Source organism: Pleurodeles waltl, chromosome 1_1 (assembly GCF_031143425.1).
Source record: "Pleurodeles waltl isolate 20211129_DDA chromosome 1_1, aPleWal1.hap1.20221129, whole genome shotgun sequence".
NCBI lineage: Eukaryota > Metazoa > Chordata > Amphibia > Caudata > Salamandridae > Pleurodeles > Pleurodeles waltl.
The window spans coordinates 940,459,716-940,482,957 of NC_090436.1; the positions used below are offsets into that span (position 1 = coordinate 940,459,716).

The 23,242-nt window shown below is 43.0% G+C and overlaps 1 protein-coding gene across 1 annotated transcript in view; it reads left to right on the top strand.

The window, feature by feature from the left end:
* Positions 1–23,242, top strand: part of LOC138289371 (protein FAM47E-like) — a 116,240-nt gene that overhangs the window by 11,866 nt on the left and 81,132 nt on the right. The window contains exons 3-4 of the mRNA XM_069230168.1: positions 3,021–3,193; positions 13,411–13,573. Of these exons, the coding sequence (XP_069086269.1) occupies positions 3,021–3,193; positions 13,411–13,573 (336 nt within the window). The remainder of the gene's footprint in view (positions 1–3,020; positions 3,194–13,410; positions 13,574–23,242) is intronic.

Genomic DNA, 23,242 nt, shown 5'->3' on the forward strand with positions numbered 1-23,242 from the left:
CTGTACTGCCCCAATCCACTCTATAACACTCTACTCCAACAAATCCACTGTACACACTATTCTGCCACTCCACTCTGACACTCTACGTCCCAAACTTTAAGCCATGCGGTACAGCAGCCGTACTGGTGTACAACATGACAAAAACACATTTCCAAGCTAAGAGCACTTGTATAGGTGAGACCCATTGGCTTTGCAAATGCTTATTTGTCATTTTGTGGGTGAGTTGGTACATCAGCTGAAAGCTGTCTGGTAGGCGAGTCCAAAAAAAGCACAAGAAAGCTTAATCTGTATTTTTTGTGTGATCTTTGAGGCATTGCAGGCGATTTGTTTTATGCACCGCCTGGTGTGCAAATAATAGAAACATGGAAATGCAAAATTGCAAAGTATTAAATTGATTAAAACAAATTAATACAATTAATAAATTCACGAAAATGGAAATGTTGTTTTTATTCTTTTCTTTGATTATCCTTTGAAGTAAGTCCTTTTTATGGCAATTCTGTGTCAAATCCTGCAGAACATATGATATGCCTGCCAAAGTGTGACTGTTTTACTAATTGGACACCAATATATCCTAATCTTTAGATATCGATTGCAAATACTTTTTGCACACTTAAAATATGCTTGTGCTTAACCTTGCTCTTTGTATTTTTCATACAGCATATTGTGTTGTTAATCACTTTTCACCAACAGCTGTTACAAATTCCCCGGTGATCAGCATTTCGTAAGGTAGTGAAGGGCGACATTGCTTAAGCTTTGCCTGTGGTGGGATCACGGAACATGGGAGTGACCTAAATCCACCAAGATGCAGCTTTGTCACATTTTTAAGGCCACATTTGTACTGCATAGTGGGATGGGAGATCCTCTGCTGCTATGCAATGGGATCTAACAGAATGCAAGTGCTACCTTGTTGTGGATATGCATGTAACGTCTTGTTCCTGCATCTCGATACAATGACAGTTACTGATGAATAAACTGTTTATAGTTTCATTCACCTACTTTGTCACAGTCTATAATACGGACCTGCCAAAGCAGTACCTGGCATGTGAATGACATCCTCATATGATCAGATGAAGTATACATTCTGAAAAACATGTACTTTATTCAATCTATGTACTAATGAGATGCACTGAAATAGAATGGTTGCATAGAGCTCAAAATGGAAACGCCTTAACTGCTAGCTTATGGTTTTGAACATACGTGATGGGAAATCATGCTGCAGCATTGCAGACCACTTAATCACATATATTTCTACTCACTCCTGGATATTTCTGCAATCTGAGTTGACCAATAGTGAACTGAAAATGTCAGATTCACTCCCACTTACTTAGAAACCACCACATTAGCTACAGTATTTGAATTTAACAGCTGCCAAAGGGTTTCATGCTAGTGATCTAGGAGTGACAAAGTAGCAATATGAAGTGATTTTCTTACCATTGGAAATTGATTACTGTTGCAGCATTACTTGTAAGTACTTCATTCAATAAAAAAAAAATGAAAAAAGTTTCTTGAGCTTCAAAAAACGAATGGAAATATTTTTATGTTAAACATTACTGTAAATTAATTTTACTTATTTATTTTAAATGTAGAACAAACTAAAAAGCTTATTAACTTACATTGGAATTACATCTGGAATTACAACTTTATAATAAAGTAAATTCAAATATATTTTAGAAATTTGAAAGAAAAAATAAATTCCCACCAAAATTAAAACATATTTTTAATATGCGTTAGTGATTATTAAATGTGATGTATAGAATTTATTAAAATACTTCAATTATAGTTTACTGAAATGTATTATTACATTAACTTCAATATGAAAAAGGTTATTAAATCATTTTATATTTAAATGTGAAAATATGTACTATTTTTATAAATCGTTTGTAATACTAAATTATTTTTATTTAGATTTATGACCATTTTAAATTATTTAATTTAACATTATTTCCGGGAGGTATTTTAAATAAATAGCTCCATTCATTTTATTTTTCATAGGGTCGGGGTTGCAATACCAGTGGATCGCCATGTGTAGTGCTGGACTTGCTACTGTTGTTTTTAGTAGTAATTTACCCTCCTAAATTTGGCTTATTCTCTTTTTTCAGGCTATCGAGATGTGTAAGTCTAGCCTTTTGAGTAACTTTACAGGCTTAGGGGCTCATTACGACTTTGGCGGTCGGAAATCTCCACGGAGAGAAGGCAGCCGTCATACCAGCTGCCTCCCCGCCCAGTCGTATTACGCTGTTCTGCGGGGCTGACCAACGAGGACATTGTATTGTGACGTGCTCGCCGGTCAGACCGGCAGGAACAGTGCTACAGTATTGGCCTCGGCTCCCTTAAGGATGCCGAGGTCAATACCGTGGCACACCACCTCCCTCGGAATGTGCACTGTCTACAAAGCAGACAGTGCGCATTCCGAGGGTGCTGGGCATGGGGGCCTGCACTGTGTTTCCACCAACCTTTCCCTTGCAGGGTCCCGACCATAGAAAGGCTGGCAGAAACAGGAGACGTGATCAGCACGGTGGCACTGAGTTCAGAACCGATGTGGCTGATCACAAGTCCGCCTGCCGTCAGCCCATCAGGAACTATGTTGCCGGCAGTGACGGTGGTCCCCTGGTGGTCCAACTGCCAGGGTTGTAATGCGGCAGTCCGACCATCATTGCGAGTCTGGCAGTCCTTCGACTGCAAGACTTGTAATCAGGCCCTTACTTTGGGAATTTCCAAAATAGTAAAGTTACTCACAAGTGTTATTTACCTTTATGAATAGTCCCGTTGGTGTATAATTTATTCTTGTTGGCATTGTTGGCCCACAAAAATAAATCTAATGGAGTGCTTACATATTTACAAGCAGGTAAGGAATTGCGTTTCATGGCATTAGTTAAAAAATATTGTAAATAAAAGGACTGGAAAAGTTGTGAAGTGATTAGCTTAAGGAGTTGGAAACAGGTATGTGAAACCTAATATAGCAAGCTTTTCCAGACCATTAAAATACCTAATATAAAAAATTATCTTTGACACTTTTGCAGCTCTTTGAAGATATTGTTGATATCCTTGATCCAGATATGCGCTTGAACAGTGAATCTGAATCCTGTATAACTCCAGTGGAAGAGCAGGTATACAAATGCTACATCCCTGAAAAAGAACAGCACGATCAACAGAGCTTGAAGACCAGAGACTTGAGCACCAGACAGTCTGCAATGTAAGAGATAAATACATGAGTGTCAGAAACTATTGTGTTGTGTCCCGGCAAGAAAGAGTCTTTGCTTTGATATGACAAGCTGATTTAGAAGCACCAATCTGAATCAGTGCCCATTGGACTTTTAATAGAATGCTGAGTTGTATTCTAGGTAACTACAATAGCAACAACAAACTTTGTTTATTAGAAACTTAAATATAAAATCCAAAGCTTATCATAAAATTAAGAGCAGCAGGTTGTGGCCACCACAGAAGACAGTACATATGGGATCACTAGGTTCTACCTGGGAGCTAAGAAATAGTTTGCAACACACACTTCTTTTATCTTCAGTCTCTGGACCACATCTTCACCCATTTCTTCCCTGATTACTTTATAGACAAGGAAGGGGCAGAACCATTAGGGACATGCCTAGTCTGCCCCCTATTCGAATGTCAACAGATAGAAAAAGCTGCTGGGGATTTGAAGGCTTCTTCATCACAGAAAAAAATGAAATACCTTTCTATCTTGGATAAATCAACCACCTGACTACATCTCCATTGAGTAGCAACTGGCCCAGTGTAAACGTTATGTATCACTTCAGCTGAGCCAGTCTAGTCTATGTAATCCTCAAATCTTGCAACATACTTGCCCTTCAAGTAAACCATAACCATGTGGCTTGCTTCTACCTTTCAGAGATCTTTTTCCGGGTTGTAGCTCTAAGTCCTCTCCTAATTGTTGCAGTCTCCTTCTTTTACAAGAGTGCTCTGGCACTCTACGAACTTTCTAGTCCAAGCTTTGTAATTCCAAAGTTCAATGATCACCCTTCCATAGAGAGAGGTTGCAAGGCTTGCCCAAATAGTTGACCATATAATAGAATTAGGTCATGCCCAGCTCCATCTAGAGGTAAAAATTGGGATCCTCCTCTGAGTGTTTTCAAAGGGCTCCTTGGGAAGTCATCTGTGCTATGTTCTCCAAAGTTCAGCTTTTATAAAGCAGTGGGTATTGTTATTGTTTGATAAACTCAAAGAGCCTTTCACACCACTAGGCCTCTTTTACTCCAGTTCAAGCACATCCCATTGCCTACTACGTGAAAAAGGTGGCCTTGCATATCTCTGTTCTTTTCAACTTGGTTTTCCGGAGAAGAGTAAAAGTGAAATGTGAAGTTAAAATGGGAATTTATCTTTTGTTAGCTTTTTAAAAAGATGGACTTTCATTTGTCCCTTGATGTTAGTGCTTTCATTTGCAAGTTACTAGTACTACAATAGGTCTACAGTGGCTCTAACAGTGCATGCATCACTCCCTTGGCCCTGGATGTGATCACCTTGTGATATGTCAATAGAGGCAGTAGCAAATGTTTTTTATCCAATACTGGTATGTCCTCTGCCGGCCATGTGCAGCACTGGGCCCATGACTACCTAAATCTGAATATCATGCATCTTTGCCTCCGTCCTAGATGGACTAGAAAAACCTCCCTCATTTGGCTGAGCCTACCAAATCTCACCCATGCGTTACTCAAAAAATGCAGTGGTCTGAATGGGTTCCGATAGAGCAGTATCTAACCTAGGTCGCAAAGGCTGAGTCACAATAAGGCCTGATCAGTGGGATGAAATCAGTTTAGGCCCAAAACAGAGAAATATTCTTGTACCACCTGTTAGACTTGGCAGCCTTGGAGTGGTCTCCCCTAACTTTTTGCTTCTGCTTCCCAGGTTGCTTCTGTGTGCTGTACTCTGTTTTTGCTATTTTGTTTGCTCTGGACACTTTACCACTGATGTCCAGTGCTAAAGTGTAATTGTTCCCTGTGTAAATTATATGTGTAATCGGCCTTCCATGATTGGCATATTTGATTTACTAGTAAGTCACTAGTAAAGTGCACTAGAGGTGCCTAGGGCCTGTAAATCAAATGCTACTATTGGGCCTGCAGCACTGGTTGTGCCACTCACATGACTAGCCCTGTAAACATGGCTCAGACCTCCCACTGCAGTGTCTGTGTGTGCAGTTTTAAACTGCCAGTTCGACCTGGCAGGCCTAAACCTTCCCCTTTTCTAAATGTAAGGCACCCCTACAACCTTTAGAAAGTAGGCATTTTCTTTCTTAAACCATTCTGTGACTCTGCTTTCTGGGTCAGACTGACAGTTGGGCTGTTTGTGAATCTCCTCTAGACAGTGGCACAAAGGGAGCTGGGGTGTAGCCTGCATATCCTGATGAGCCATTTGGGCTGGAGGGGAGGGGAGGGGAGGCGTGGTCACTTACACCTGAATGGGCTGTGTCTGCCCTCACACAATGCGGTCTCCAACCCCATGGTGTGTGTCTGGGGCCTGGCCTGGGCAAGGCAGGATCTTGCAAACAAGAGAGACTTCCCTTTGAAGTTTTCCAAATTCAAAGGCTGAAAGGGGTATAAGTGTTGGACCCAAAACCCCTGAAACTTAGATTACTTCTGGAACCAAGAGGAACCTCTGCCAAGGAGAAAAGCTGGGGAGCTGGAGGAGGAGTACTGCCCCCTTGCCTGTGACTGTGCTTTGCTGGGTTGGCCTGCAGTAGCTGCTTCTGCCTTAGAGAGGACAAAGACTGACTTTTGTGTGTCTTTGCACTGGTGAAGAATCTCTAAGGGCTTGAACTGAGCTTGCCTCCTGTTGTTGAAGTCTCAGGGACATTAAAGACTTCTCTCTACCAGCACCTGGACTCTCTGCTCAGACTCCTGCTCTGCCTCTGGGCCCTTGAAAGGCAAAGCCGGGGGAAAAGGACAGAAATCCACGCACAGACCGTTGTGCGGGAAATTGTTGTTGGACCATCTGCAACGTGGCTGATAAACGATGCGCCGTCGGCCTCGCGGCTGTAATCTACACTCCGCCTGCATCATGGCTGGAAGATCGATGCATCGCAGCTGGAGAAACGATGTGCAACACCTGCTTACGGCTGCTGATACCAACACAAACCCCATGCAGCACGGTTTCATGACACTGCGAGACCGGATTTCAACGCAACATTGCTGGGCCTGAAAAATCAACACAAAGCTTGCCCGGACCCAAGGTGCCTGTCTGGGAATTGACACATCACTCTCTTGCAGGAGAGAAAAACAACGCCTGTCGACTAGAGAAATAACGACACATGGTCTTGCTTGCGAGTGAAAAATCAACTCATCTCTGGCCTTTTTTTTATGTACGCTCACCCGTGTGCCTTTATTTTTTACGCTAACCAGGTACTTTGTGTAACAGCATTCTCACTGTGTTCTATGTATTAAGACTCTTATTGTTTTTAAAATTCATATCTTGACTTGTGTATGTTAGATTTTTGTCGTTTTGGTCTTGTTTGATTTAGATAAGTATTACATATTTTTGTAAACTGGTGTGGTGATCATTTTGTAGTGTTTTCACTGTATTACTGTGTGTGTTGGTACAAATACTTTACACATTGCCACTGAGTTAAGCCTGCCTGCTCGTGCCAAGCTACCAAGGGGGTGAGTGGGGGTTAACCAGGTGTGTTTCTTCTTTGCCCTGATTAGAGTGAGGGTCCTTGCTTGGACATTGGTTACCTGACTGCAAACCAAAGACCTCATTTCTAACACCGCCTATACATGCCAATCATCATCTGCAACAGGCATAACTCTTCCAATGCCCCATTCCTTTTTCCAAGTCCACCCTATATTCACACCATCGAACCATCCTTCCTCAACCCATTCCGTGGTATGTAATCAGCGTATGTACAATACTGTTGCCTAACCTGCAGTTTTCCTCTTTGTGTTGCTTCTAGTACGTAGGTAATGTAAAAACAAATTTTGGGTTGCCTTAGATGCATGTCTACATAGAAGTGGAAACTGTGTGGCAGGATGTCACAAGTGAGAACTAGCCTGGTATTAGTCACTGGTTACAGGCCTAACATATCAACAGTTCTTCTCTTCCAAAATTAGTAAAGACGTCCCTCTGCCACAATGTAATCAGACTCAAAATCATACACTACTTTTACTATACCACAGGATAGATACCTAGGTAACCTCATCATACGTTGATATCAGAGCCAAGGGGGGATTGTAAAATGAGAGATTCTGAATTGGGTGCCTATAGAAAGAGATTGATCAGTAACTGTATTCAGAAGAAACAGTACTCCTGTTTATTAGACTTCTTTGCCTTTTCACCATACAGAAAATGTCTTTCTCAGCCATCCCTTTTCACCATTCCAGTGTTCTGTGTTTTTTGAGGATCTAAAGGGACTCTACCCCTTGATAAGACCATCTCTGGGGTGGGAATTGAAAATATACCTATCAGTATTGATGGACCTTCCCTTTTAACTTAGACACAAATTTGACGATAAGCACGTCTTGCAAGGAAGCATTCATCGTTGCCATTATATCAGCTTAAAGGATTAGCTAAATAAAGCCATGTAGTCCATGAACTTTATATTACTCCTCATACATTTTTCCCAGAGATTTCACAAGTCCTACCTTCCGAAGAGAAAGTTAGATTTCCAAATGCATCCACAGATGTGTATTTTTTTGCCTAGTTACCTGTCTTTGAGCCCCATTTCACACCTTTGATTCTGGCAAATGAGTCACCTCTGCCACTGTCAGCCCAGAACAGTGGATGATGTTGTGCATTGCTACATGCTAACGGAAGGTAAAGAGATAGCTTCCAGCCATTCCTGGGATATGGTAGTTATTGTTGTTCTCAGGAGGAACAATCTTGTCAATTACATTTGTACAGTGGCCATTTAGAGATCAGTCATTTCTTTATACAACTGGACTTTTTCGACTAACTCACGAGTAGATGCATAAGTGGATCAGACTTCTCAGCGGAGATTGTTTGTCTGATAGGCTTGCCTCTTTCTCATCCATTTTCCCCTCTTTTCTTGGCTTACACAGCGTCCTGAATTGGAGAACAAAGTTTACGTATTTATTGATTTATATGTGTTTTATTGTTCTATATATTTCGGGATAATCACCCAATGGGACAACAGAGCGCTGCACATGATAGTTCAGTGGGACTGTTATGTTAGAAAGATACATTCTTTGTGTAGGATGTACCTGTCTCTCTGATAACGTCCTAGCTGTCACCTGAAAGGTACATACATGGAGCAGGAAGTTGATAGGAATTGAAATAAGAGTGTAACCTACTAAAACAAAGAAAAATATGGTTACACGTTCACATGGCAGGTGTAGGCTTTTGTATATATCCTTTTTCTGGTAGTACTTCTACAGCCTAGGCACTGACTAGCTGCTGTATCCCGCTAACCTATCTAACTCAGGACTGCTACCTTATCCCTGTAAGGTGTCTTACCTTTTGAGGACAGTCCTTCTTACCTCTTTTAAGAGGGACTAGGCCCTCAAGGTTTTCAGGTTTAGGAATCCTTGCTTCAGACAGCTGTGCTGCATTTCTCAGAGGTGTATTCCGCATGGGTTCTCTCTTCTGATCTGCTGCCTACAGTTGTAGGACTCCCATTGACCACTCAGTAGTGTCCCTCTGAGGCCTCCTGCTCTGTCAGTTGGCCAAGTACAGGTAATACATCTGGTGCCTTCATACCCATTGTGGGAACTCCTTGGCTTTTTAGGGATTAACACCAAAACTGATGATGGGCACTTTCCCTGTCACTCACCTGGATGTGTAGATTGGTGCCTGCAGTGGCAGGTGTAATACCATCTCTACTGCCCTGTGCAGTGACAAGTATGTTGTTCACTCTGCCACTATATCGTGATCTAGTTGCCCAGAATACAATCCAAAGTTAACAGTAGACAACTAAACTACCTTTGCCTAGATCCATGGTGGGGCTCCCCTGCCCCTTAAATTCTTCTCCTAGGATGAGGGGAGATGGCATGCTGGTGGGACAAAGTGATAGAAAGAGCTGGTAAAGGTCCAAATAGGGGTTGGAGGCTAGCATCGGCAGGGAAAAGGGACAGAGGAGGGCATAGGCCAGATAGTTAGAAAGTGAAGGTCTGTGAGCCCAAAATGAATGAGGCCTGGGTTGGAAGACGAGGGAGTATGTGGGAGATGGAGATGGTTTGTTGTGCTCAAATAAGAAGTTAGAAGGAGCACTGCATGTTTATGATGCAGCGCACAACCGTTATATTGTTGCAGAAATATTGTTGGTCAGAAATATTATGATGTGAAAAATATCATGGGCCAGAATATTGCAGGTAAGAAAATAATATTGTTGCAAAAATATTGTTGGTCAGAAATATTGTGATGTGAAAAATATCAGGGGCAGAATATTGCAGGTAAAAATATCATATGTTTAAGTGTTCATTATTGTTGTATTTGATATAGTTGTGTATATATTATTGTTTTTAATTATTTTGTTTTATTCTGTTACTGTTTTTGTTGTAAGTTATTATTATTTTGATGTTAAATATGTGTAATTATTTTCAATATCGTTGATTTATATTTTCTCAGTGCACTGGTTGATTAATGGGTCTCTAGGGTGGGAAGTTTAGGTAATATATATTTTATAATTGTATATACAATACCGCCAGGGCCATAATCATGAGTGCGGCAGTCCAACTGCCACTGTGGCTTTGGCAGTCCTGTTAGCAAATTTTGTAATATATTACTTTTTGTTGCGTAATTAGTTTTTTTAGTTTAAATGTTTTTGCATTATTTTTTAACATGTATTTGTTTGATTTAATTATACATTTTTTTGTGATAATGTTATTTTTATTTTATACATTTTGCTAATGTTTGAATGAATATTATTTTAGTAATTTATTTTGTTATTTTAATAATTGTATTATATAGCTTTATTATTTCGAATATTTTAATCTTAAGAGTTTTAAAATTATTTTTCATTGTTAGTGTTTTTATTTTAATATATATTGTATATGTAATAATTTCACTTATTTTTTGTTATAAAACTTTTTTTATGTAGGTAATAATCCTAGTACACAGCAAGTGAAGCCGATGAATAAACCAGTATTGTGGTTTTCTAAATTAATATATTGGGAAATATTTTAAATTCTATATTCTAACCTTTTTATTTGAAAATTAAAAAGACGTTTGCCTGTTACGTTCACAACTGAGGATAAATGAAGCTCCTGTTCATAGGTTATCTATCTAACGGGTTAACGGTCTGGGAGTTTTTCGTAATCTTTAGTTTAACAGTCGAAAGGTGATTGGTTGATGTTTTGATCCCTTGTGTAGTCAATCTGCGAGGTGGTCATCAGTATAATAGATTTATTGTGGGGTGTATGGTAACATCTTTGCAATGTGCTAGTGTTTACTTAGCGAGGGTGGTCACGTTCTAATGTAACTAGCATAACACGTGGGTACGACTCAAGGATCACGTCAGGTAGAAGAAGAAGATCCACTTTAATTGCGAGTGTTTTTTGAAGGGTAGATTAAAGTGACTTGGGCCTACAGCATCAGGACTCTGCTGCCTTATTTGAATTGTAGTTTAGTTCTTGTGGCAGACTCTGTCATGTCTCATTTTCGCTGTACAGGGCTAGGTTAGAGTCGGTCACATGGCTGATACATCTCTGAAAAACCAGCATTTCTGTCAATAAGTTCCCTGATGATTTTAAGGACTTGTCCTTCTTTGCTGTCGTGTTTAACCAAGTGCTGACAAAGCTGTGCACAAAGGCATAGGTCCGTTTCACTGGTGCAAGAGTAAAGTAAATCCGCAAAGGGAGCAATGGGTGTGCCCTTTTCTGCGAAGCTTAATTTTTGGTTGTTGAGCTGTGAAAACATTTTCACTGTGTTTCTAGGAACAGGCATCATGACGTGCTTTTTAGCTTTTACTGTTTTGTTCTATTTAAAACAAATGCAGAGGACGTTCAGTGTCTCACAGCGTTAATATGCTTAATGCTCCATTCTCACTTATTTAAGGATCATAAAAGAGCCCAGCTGGCAAATTGTGATATATGAGAGGATGGTCTCTTGGAGAGTGGTAGGATTCCTGACCAGCTAGAACATCTGAAAAGCTATTAGCTTGGGGTGGAGTAACTCACTTCTCAAACAGGGCTTGGATAGCATCATTCACATGCCGGATGTGGCTCTGTGCACGGCAGTAAGGCCTGAACACAACCAATTATATGTGAGGCATGCTTCTCGAAGGCCAGTATGGCTGAGGCAGTCAGTCACCTGCCAGGTGTATCGGGCAGGTTTGACTGAAGAAGATCATGATAAATTCCACGTACACTTTTGAGGAGAAATTGCTTCATGACCAAAACGGATTGTTCTTTTGGCTGCCTTGTATTTCACATGAATGCGCCGAACAGCACATACAACACATTTAGGCACCCATGCGGAGAGACAGCACATGTACAGGCACCCTCACAAGGAAGTTTGCACAGAGAATACAAATGTGGTGCCTGTTCTTGCGTGTGTGGGACGGTATGTGCTGCTGCCTGCAGTGTACCTACCTTTGCTCCCCTTACACCTTTTGTTCTGCCCTTGCACCATACACTTCTCTTCCTCTCCTGTGCCATTTGTTTTGACTTTTGTAAAGCCTCTAAGCCTCACTAGGATACACCCCAGGTAAAGCTTTAACAGCAACAGAGGCAGCTACCCTAAAACATAAGAACAATTGTAGAAAAGGTGGCTCCAGCCTATGGTTCCTTGCACTCGCAGGACAAGTATAATGTGCAGTAGTATTGCAGGAATCCCTGTGTGTGTGAAATGAGCATCACTACAGCTACCCATGTCCTGTGTTTTCTGAGTATTACTCAAATTACCCAGCATCTTTAAAGGATGTATCTCATAACCCCTTTAGCACTTGAAATTAGCCAATGCACCATCCGCATAGACTTGTACATGTTGTACTTCAAATTCAAATAACATGCCAGCAGCTTTTAATGTATCACACTACAATGCCCTCGCATTATTTACATGAATCTATGGAACTGATGAATATTTGTTGCTTTTCATACAAATTCAACTACAAATTGTTTTTTTACGCACACAAGCTGTGCTTCTGTTATAACAGTATCAACATGCTTTGTTACATACATGTTGGCATCTCCTCCATTAATGCCTAATTTTTGGTGACCCATTTATTTTTCAACATCGGACTTTGATCGAGAGTGAGAGAGAGAAAGGCAGAAAATAAGAGAGAAACATAGGAAAACATTGACAAATTGAGAAAGCATGGGTGAAAACAGTTGCGGCTGGCAGTGGGGCAATGTGGCTGGGCGGGGGCTGGGGGAGAGTGAAGAAAACAAATAACTAATAATTTAAAAAAAACTTACCTCGAACTCGCCGTCCTTCAGGTCTCTGCTGGACTCCAGGCTCCCAGCCTGCCCTGCGTCCAATGCTGGCAGCATGAGAGCAGCGTCAGGATTGGCCTGAGCGCCCTGGCTTTACGCTCCTAGGCACACTGGGAGCCTGGGCCTGCTGTCTCTTTTCCAGCAACACAGTGCAGGGTTTTAGGGAGCTCAGTGCGCATGTGTGTTTGGCTTTCCTGAGACAACCGGCCAAACATATATGTGCATTGAGAGTGCACTCCACTCCCCCTCTGTCCCTGTCATCCCCTATGGCCACGCCCCTTTAAAAATAAAACAATATAAACATTGTTTATTATTGTTTTATTTTTAAAGTTTTGCAGCTGCTACAACTCTTGACAGGGGGTGCGACGCCCCTCTGCCATAGCGGAGGAGGGGCCAATGGGTGGAAAACAAACATGCAAGAGTGGAATACAGGGGTAGAAAGTGTAGGGTGGCAGAAGAAAGACATACGAGGTGGAATCAATACAAAAAAGCATTGGTATGTGACAGGTCTGATATTCAGCAGCATCAGTGGCAGGCTTCTAAGAAAAACAATGGTCCCCGGGTACATCTTTTATATATATATATATATATATATATATATATACTTGCAAACTACGCACTGTGTTTTCTGGTACACAATGGAAAGGTTCATAAATATGTGTTTCTAAGAAAAGGGTTTCATGCCTCACTTTGTAGATTTGTGATTTGAGGAAGTCTCTCCTGCTTTCTATTAACTTTTTGTATAAAGCTTCCCATCACACCTTTTGTTTACTTATCCAGAAGTAACTTTCTGATTACCTTTATCCAAAGGTTAAAAGGGCACAGAATAGGTACTTGTTTATCGTGTTACAGTTGATTTCTGAAATGGAAATGTTGTTAAAAATGAGACAAGGAGAGAAAAGTCATGTTCACTATTAGAATGAATAGGTAGTTGGCATGCATCTTATTATCACAAAGTGTGGTCTTTGAAGATCATACCATGCAGGTGAGCCTATGTGACCTTCATTGGTTTCCTTTGATGACGAACATGCTTATTTCAAATTTATCCCACCACTAGGAGTAGAGATTCTAAGCTCAAAAATGCATACAAGTGGATTTTTGCACATGATGACGTAGTACAAGAAGATATGACCTGCAAGAGGATGCAGAACGTAACTCCTCACATACCTGAGCATGTGAAAGAAGCGACGAAGGACTTCTGTAACTGGATCAAATCTCTGGTAAGCTCAGAGTGAATTTCTCCTCAGTTCTCTTAGCTGTACAACACGTGAACCGAGAGAAAAACAACTGTGGCAGTTAGGGCCTCATTACGAGGCTGGTGGGCTGACTGTTGGCCTGCCAGTCCTGTGGAGAGGAGACCGCCGCTGACTGGTGGTCTCACCCCTGGGCCAATTACGAGGTTTCCACTGGCCTGAGCGACGGAAACCTCTGAAATCTGAGGTTTCCGACGGCCAGCCCAGTGGAAACCGTGCGAGCTGAGGCCAATGTTGATGCACAGATGTTGATGCCAGGGGGCCCCTGCACTTCCCATGCCTATGCACTGTTTCCTCAAGCCTTTCCATGGCGGGATCCCCACCATTTAAAGGCTGCCTGAAACAGGAGTTTTGATCAGCACAGTGGCGCTTAGGTCAGAGCAGCAGTGGCTGACCACGAGTCCACCCACCGTCACCCTATCAGGAACCTTGTTCCTGACGATGATGGCGATCTGACCACCAGGGTCATAATGTGGTGGTCCGAACGCCTGGAATGCAGCTTTCTGACTGTCATAATGAGGGCTTTAGTCATTTATTCATGCCGATGGGAAGAGAGGTGGATAGGACCCAAGTCTCAGAGAATATGCTGTCTTCCTTCCATGAAATCCCAAAGGGTTTGCTGCCATTACACTGACACCTTTACATCTTCTGGTTCTCACCTATTGGTGCAGCCAGTGGGCAGAGGGAAAACCTGTCCCCTGCTAGTTAGTTGCATCCGCAGGAAATTGTTTTGTGTTTTTAGCCTTCTACAAGGTGCTCCTTAGAGGGCTCTTACAATCATACTGACCACGAAGGGGTGTTTTGTTTGTTGAGGGGGGGGGGGGCAACACCATGGTGGACTAACTTGCGGATGTACAGAAGTATTTTATAGTTTGTAACTGTTCTACTTGCATATAAAGAACCAGTCATTCCTGCCAGTATGTTGTTTGCAATGTATGGATACATATCATGGGTATTTTTTGCCCAGATACATGCCATTGTACTTAATGAACAAATTCTAATAAAATAAGTTAAAAAACATACTATGTTTTCCCCAATGTTATTAATGTCACACATGTAGAAATGCACTATTTGCAAATACATTTATGAAACTTATTCCTGAAAAAAATCATTTGAGGAGAACACTCAAAATAATGTACCCACTCTTCACCCCAGGGCAGATTAGTTTTTTTAACTTGAAAAGCAGAAAGATCCGAAGAGAACTTTGATTCTAACACTGTCCTTTTAGATTGAAAACTGTTTGCCCATAGATTCTTTTTCCTGGTTACAATGATTTCTTTAAAAGCCTAGCTGTGAAAAGTAAGATTCACTTTTGAAAATAACGTCAGCCCCATAATATCATCTTTTCAGAGTGATTCAATGCAGGAGTGGAGTAGGACCGCGAATAGGAGATAAAAAGTTCACCTGTTGGGGCATTTTAATGACGTGTAGACCCAAAAAAATATGTCTAGCAATTGCTTTTGTGCAGCAAGATTGATTATTCTGTGCCGGGCTGTGGTTTTATGACTTATTCAAAATGTAAACACTGGAGAAAGGTGGTGATGATGGACAAGTTACTTACCTTCGGTAATACCTTATCTGGTAGAGACAATATATAGTTGCAAATCCCTTACATCAGAATTTCCCCAGGTGTCAGTCTGGATCAGTAGATTTTTCTGGAGCAGTATCCCTTCACCCCATTAGGTGGCCTTGATCGGCTCTATGTCCGTCGTCGCCGTCGTCCGCGCCGGATATGACATCGCAGGTCCTGTAAAGGCGCCACCTGGGCTTGCTGATGTCAGTTTCTTTTCACGACATCCACTTCAGAAGCTCAGAGCCTTGAAGAACACTGACCACTGGAGTGTCAAAGCTAGGTCCCTGAAAGGGAGTCCCTGTCCTTAGAAATCATTCACAGAGCAGAGAGGCTGGGTGGGTTGGTAAAGAATATGCAACTAGATATTGCCTCTACCAGATAAGACATTATTACAGAAGATAAGTAACTTATCCATCTGATAGAGATATCTAGTTGCAGATTCCTTACATTAGACTAAACCTCCCAACCAGTACCATCCCTGGAGGTGGGTCTTCGAACTAAGAACATACTAGAAAGTCCTGTAGGACTGAACAGTCGAAGTGCCCGTCCTTACAGACCTAACTGTCCAGGCAGTATTTTTTGGTAGATGCGTGCCGAGATGCCTACTTTGCCGCCTGACAGATGTTAAAGACTGGAACTCTGCTTGCCAATGCAATGGTCGCAGCTTTAGCTCTGATAAAATGAACAGGTAAGCCCTCTGGGAATTGCTTCTTAGCCAGTGCGTAGCACATTTAATGCAGAGTATGACCTATCTGAAGATGGTTCTCTTCTGCACTGCTCAACATTTCTTCACACCCACATGCCCAACAAAGAGTTGATTATCAACCGGATCTCTTTGGTACGATCAAGGTAGAACACCAGTGCTTTTTTAGGTCCAGGCAGTGGAGTCTCTCCATCACCCTAGAACAGAGGTCTTCAAACTGGGGGGCGGGCCCCCCTTGGGGGGCCTCAAGTGATCCCAGGGGGGGCGCCAAACACTGGCCAAAAGAAATATTATACAGAGAACATGCCTTTGTTTTAAGCAAAAGCATGTTATTGCAGTTTTATAAAGGTAACAATACTTAACTGCAATGTTTAAATAGGTTTAGACCTATTTAAACATTGCCATCTTTCTAAAATAATTGTGAAAAATTCTGAGGGGGGGCCCAATGATTTTTATTTTTCAATTCGGGGGGCGTGGCATTAAAAAGTTTGAAGACCACTGCCCTAGAAGGATGTTGAGATGCGTAAGAAGTAGGCAAGGTGATGGATTGGCCTACATGAAGGGAGTAACCACTTGTGGCAGAAAGGAGGGCCTAGTGCAGAGCAACACTTTGTCAGGATAGTTGGTAAGATAGGGTGGCTTGGATGACAATGCCTGTAGCTCACTCACCCTGCGGGAAGATGTAATGGCCAGAAGGAAGTGAGAAGCCTGAGAGGACAATTGTGGAGAGGCTTGAAAGAAGCGCACATCAGATATGGCAAAACTAAATTCAACTCCCATTGGGGCATAATAAATGGAGATGGAGAAACATATGAGTAATGCCTTAAAAGAACCTATTTACAATTGGAGACTTAAACAAGGAAGGTTGATCAGGCAACCACATAAAATCCGAAATGGCAGACACATAACTTTTGAGAGTGCCCATAGCAGAACCCTGCTGGGCCAAAGAAAGTATAAACAACAGAACCTCAGAGAGAGGGGCAGAAAGGGGCTCACCGGTTTGTCTGTGCACCATGCCACAAATGTATTCCAATGACAGGACTATACTGTTTTGGTGGAGGAACGCCTGGCTGCCAAGATTACATTACAGACTTAGGGTGGAAGGTTAAAAGCTTGCAACTTCATCAGTCAATCTTCATGCAAAAAGGCGGAGTGTTGACAAGTTGGGGAAGAGAACCTTCCCCTGCTGTTGCAACAGAAGATCCTCCCAAAGGGCAGTCTGATTGGAGGATCAATGGCCATGCTCAGTAGCTCAGGCTCTCACGATGCCAGGCTTTCTGTGTCCAGTCCGGAGCCACAAGGTTTATTTGGGCCCGGTCGTTCTTGATCTTCTTTAGAACTGTGGGAAGAAGTGGTATGAGTGGAAAAGCATACAGGAGGCCTGAGTTTCACTTAAGGCGAAAAGCGTTGATGAGCGATTGCCATCTTGGAAACTCCAAGGCGCAATACTGCTGACATTGCGTGTTCTCTACAGAGGCGAACAGATCTAACCAAGGCCCTCCCCACTGCTGAAAGATAACTTGCGCCACTTCCAAATGGAGACGCCATTTGTGATCGACTAAGCATTGTCGGCTGAGTTATTCCGCTCTGGCGTTCAGAGAGCCTGCCACATGTTAAACAACCAAGGAAATGCCTTGATGGTCCTACCATGTCCGGAGGCACAGAGACTCTTGACAAAGGATCCACAACCCCACCCTGACCTGCTTGTTACAGTAACACATGGTGGTGGTGTTGTCCGTGAACACCTGCACTACCCTCCCTTTGAGAGAGGAAAAAAATGCTTTCAGTGCTGGTCTGATCACCTGGAGCTCCAACAGATTGATGTGTAGTCCGGACTCAGCCGGAGATAAGATGCGTCTGATCTCTGCCTCTCCCAGGTGGCCTCCCCATCTTCAGAGTGACACATCTGTCACTACTGTCAGGTCTGGTTGGGGAAGGGCCTCTAGCCCATTTGCGGTTCATTATCCACCCCTGGAGATCTCGTGCAGTTCCCTCCGAGATGTGGACTATGTTGAAGAGATTAGCCTGATGCTGTTCCCACTGGAACTTCAGGTCCCACTGAAGAGCCTGCATGTACCACCTGGCATGTATCACAAGCAGGATGCCGGAGGCCGTGAGGCCCAGCAGTCTCAGAGTTATTCTCACCAAAATCCAGGTTAGAGGCTGAAACATCAGTAGCATAGCATGAATATCCTGAACTCAGCGCTCGGGAGGATAAGCCCGAAACTGCACTGTGTCCAGAGCAGCTCTGATGAAAAGGGAATGTCTGAGAGGGATCCAGGTGTACTTTGGCATGTTTATAGTGAACCCCCGCAAATGCAGGAGGTCCACTAAAGTCTGGTGGTGGGAGGTGACAGCCTTGGGTGCGCCCGCCTTTAACAGCCAGTCGTCGAGATAGGGGAAGACTGAAATCCCTGCTCTGCGTAGATGAGCTGCGACACCGCCATCTCTTTGGTGAACACCCGAGGGGTGCTGGTAAGGCCAAAGGGGAGCACAATTAACTGAACGTGCTTGTGGCCTACCGTGAACCGGAAGTAATGTCTGTGGGCAGGCTGGAAGGGGATACGGAAATACGTGTCCTGAAAGTCCAAGGCTACCATCCAGTCTCTTGGATCCAGGGCAGATAGAACCTGGGCCAGAGTGAGCATTTTGAACTTCTTCTTGAGAAAGAGATTGAGGGACTTGTGGTCTAGGATAGGGTGAAGGCCGTTGTCCCTTTTGGGCACCAAAAAGTAGTGGGAATAATAATCACAACCTACTTCTGGCACAGGAATCCTCTCTACGGCTCCCTTGGCCAATTGAGCTATAAGTTCCTCTTGGAGAAGTGCTAAGTGATCCTCCATCATCTGATCATAGGATGGTGGCATGGACGGAGGGTTAGTCCCAAAGGGGAGGGAGTAGCCCCTTCAAAATATCTACAAAGCCCACCTATCTGACGTGATGGACTGTCAGCAGAGCAGGTGATGGCGGATCCTGCCTCTGACTGGTCCTTGGTGGGGAAGCATCAACCTGGGAAGGTTTGGAGGCAGCTGCTTAGGGGAAGTGGTGGCAGACTGGTCATACCACTGACTCCCTGATCCACGAGGAGGGTGTATCCTATGTCCCTGGTGATGCAGAGGCTGGGCAGCATGCGTGGCACAGTGGCTTATGTAGCCACGAAATGGGTGAAAAGCAGCCTATCCATTATAGACGACATCGGTGATGGATGTGGAGCCGATCAACGCCGCCTAACGGCGCACAGGTGTACTGCTCAAGAAAAATCTTTGGATCTAGAATGACACCTGGGGAACTTCTAAGGTAAGGAATCTGCAACTAGATGTCTCTATCAGATTGACAGGGATGGAGCAAATGCACATTTCTATTACCATTCCTAATTCTTCAACTCTTGTACAAGTGTCTTGTCTAAAACACTGTAGGGCTTGTTCACATCCTGCATTTTTTAGTACGTAAATTAGTACTACAATAGTACTACTCATGTAGATTCTACACTCTTAAATCCTTTTCTAGAAAGCTCCTCCCTCTGATTTGAGTTGTGGGTATATGTGAGACTACATTTAGGTGTAAACCTACACTCAGAAAAGGTAAATAGCAAAAAAGCGTAGAGTTACACGTAGGTGTAGTAGTAAGAATACACATAAGCAAATATACAAATGTATATTTACCTTTGTGAATAGGTCCATGCATATGCAATAGATGAAAATTAGTGATGGCCAACAAGAAGATCCACAGAGACTTCATTCATACCCTGAGTACCAAAATGTATTCACTCCAACAGTGATATCAAAGTTATCATCCTTGGATATAATACTCCCTTGAAAAAGAAAGCAATGCAGTGCTTGAATTGATCATTCTAATTTCTCAGAGACCATCAATATGCAAATCAGTCTTGTTTTGTAAGGGCAAACGAAGTCTTCTTTTTTTTATCTGATGCTTATATAGGAAAAATGCCACGTCACCATCAAAGTACCAAAGCACAATTTTTCATTAGGCAATTTGTAATCTATACGAAGGAGAGCAAACAAATGGATCTCAAAGATCCAGCACAGTATTGTCAGAATATTTCACTTTGTTGTGAATACCAGCAGCATGGCTAATTGTGTCTGTGTGTAGTAAAATCGGTGTAGGATTTTTAACTGCACATACCTGAAGCCCAGTCTGATGGCTTCTTCCCATGAGTTGCTGTCATGTAACATCCCTCTATCCTGTTCCTATTTTGTACTCCGCACCATGAGTGGTGCAATAGAATCCTATAAAACATCATTCTAGCATTCCCGAGCAGTGGGCCCTGAATATTCTGTATTCCAGTGGGGATGCTTGTTCGATCCTATGCAGGTGTTCTGAGTACTTCTGTAACACTTGTTTGACTTGTAGGTATATTAAGTATTGGGAGATGGCTAGGTCAAAGTCTTAGTTGAGGGTCACATATGCCTTAATGCATCCTTGCCCCAGATGCCACCCAGCTTAGATATACCTAAGACATCTGATTTTTGAAATCATGAAAGACTTCCCATGTCTCTAAAGATTGCCACATCCTATAAGGGTGTCTCTATAGTCAGCACACCCTGCCAGCCTACTCTCCTGTTCAAAACTTCCCTGGCTTTTATTTTTACCAGAGTGAGGTTTGGTCACTTCTGCAGATTGGTTCCTCAGTGTATGCCCTAATGCAGTGCTTCTCACACTTTTTATAGCTGAGACCCAATTTTTAGAACAACAAACGTTTGTGTCCCACTTTTCCTAAGTGTACATGAAGTGGAGGTCATTGTTTAAGGTAATAGTAGATTTACTTTCAAAATGCTGTGAGTTACTAAAATAAAACACGCCTTACAATGTTTTGTGTTACTCTCTAACAGCATTGTTTGTAATTAACATGACCTTGGTCAAATCCTTCAATATGTCTTTAATCTGACTGTGGCCATTTATGTAGCAGATGGTGAACTGTCCTGGAGTTAGAACACTTTTCAGAGTAGGGTGCCTGTGGCATCACCTCACTTAACTTACAAGGCTTCTGATAAATCTTGGTGTTGATACCAGTTGTTTCAGCAAATTTGAAAAACCTCTTCTGCAGCAGAGTAAGGGATAAATCCTCATGTTCATTTTTGTGTTTAAACTAAGCCCAGTTTGAAACAGGTCAGATTCATTTTATATTAAGCACAGGAAATTAAATGATGTGCCCAGAGCTGATGCCAGAACTTGTGCCAGGTTCGTTGGCCAATGGCCAGTGTGTTTGTTGTGCACAGATCGATGACCAAGGAGATGCGAAGAGGCATGGAGGCAAGAGAAGATGGTTGCTGCCTGCCACAGAACCGCACAGAGAAGCTGAATTATGGGGTATACTTGGGAGCCAATGCACCAGTGAAATCTTGGCAGATTCGGCTGCTGAGTAGTGTGCTACCATTCTCGAAGAGCTGCGAAGGCGAGCCAGGAAGAGTGCAGAATCTTTCTACTGCCAGTGCTGCTGGCTCTTGGAAGCTACAGAGGCTGCAGTGAGCTTGCAGACGGCCCAAAGAGGAGGCTGAGGACTCCCAGGTGCGATGATAATTGGAGTTTGATCCCCACGTGAGCAATACTGCTGGACACCGCTGAGTAACTCTTTCAGAGCTCCTGGAGTGCTGGCCAGTCAGAGAGAGAGGTAAGGCCATAATTCTGCAGGCCATTGTCAGGAGGACCAGAAGTGGCCAGTATTAGACAAGTGCGGCGTAGGTTCATGTTCCCCTCTGTCGCTGGGGTGGCACTCTCTCAGCATAGTCTGAAGTAACTGCACACGGGGCACCCGGACACTACTGAAAGTAAGTAGAAGGGAGGGCACCTACCTCTCCACTGATTCCAATCACTCGCTTTAAAACCTGCATGTTGACTGTATCCATTTATTAACTGCACAAGGACCTGTTGGGGAGCAATTTAGTGGTGACCAGGTTATCGTGCCACCCTATTCTTGCCAGTGTGCTGAGAAAGCTCCCGCTGAAGCAGTCCACCTAGGAGCAGCGGCACGGTGCTGGGGTTGGCACTCAAAGTGATTTTCTTTGGCACGGTTCCACCCGTACCATCCTTCGCCCCAATAATTGAATAAACGACTGCAAAAAAAGTTAGATCAGGATGAACATTGACCTCCAGACTGTGCAAAAAGACTAAAGCTAACTCATTGAGGGACTGAGTTCCCCATTTAGGAATACTCAAAGGTAGTATTAAAATACCAGTGTTCTTTCAAAAATTATCTGCTTATGAAAACCCCATTGATAGTGCAATTGCACAATCAGCTTGATCAGGGGAGTCGAAGGGCAAGGATATTCCTCTCATGGTGCATGTAGAGGGCCTATGGGGTTCACCCACTCCAAAATGTACTCAATTTCAAGTGCAACCATCTTCCGAGATAGCTAGAGGACCACCAGGGGAATAGTCCTTATCATGGATATCCCCTGGCAGAAAAGGTACAGAAACCGCATCAGTTCCTTTGGCCTCATTAGTTCTGGACTATACTTCATCCGAGATCTCACCACTCAAACTGGCGTCTCAGATCTGGGATAGGAGTGTGGAAGCACAGCCTGAAACTCCTGAGCAGCAAAAACAAGCTATGGCTCTGTTTTCGAGTACACCCAGCATTATAACTTCTGATCACTCAAGTCTTTTTGCCTTTCCCAACCTACCTTCTGAATTCTCCAGTTAACGTTTCAGCTGACTATGTATGCTTCTCCAGATCCTTGCAGAGCTTTTAACATATTTGTCATCCATTCTGTCTCTATTGGAGAAGAACATGGACAGCTCAGACCATATTTTAGGCATCCTATTGGTTATACTGAAAGAATTACCCGCAAATCAAATAGGGTTGAAAACACACCCATTGTAAAAAGGATTAGATAGGCTGGGTTGGATAAGGTTACCTGCCCTTTTTGCCAGTTTAATGTATTGTCACTCTTGCACATAATTGGTTTCTGTGCACACTTTGTTAAAATAATATGTAGCCTGTTATAGCCAGAGATGCTGGTATGTCACATAAATAATTTGATGAGGACAATTTTGAAGAGTAATAATATAACTTCTATAATACTTCTAGAAAACAGGGTGAAACCGGGTGGTTTGTTTGGGATTATAAAATTGCTAATAAGCAGCTTTGAGAGGCACTTAGGGGGTCATTACAACCATGGCGGTCCAAGACCTCCAGGGTTGTTTTGACGGATTTCACCATCAACAGGCTGGCGGTGAAATCCTGGGGATTACGACTGTGGCGGAAGCGCCGCGGTCGCACTGCCGGGACCGGCTGTTTCCTGCCACTTTTGTCCCGGCGGGAGTAATCCTCCAAGGCAGTGCTGCTTGCAGCGCTGCCCAGGGGATTACGAGTCCCCCTCCCACCAGCCTTTTCATGGCG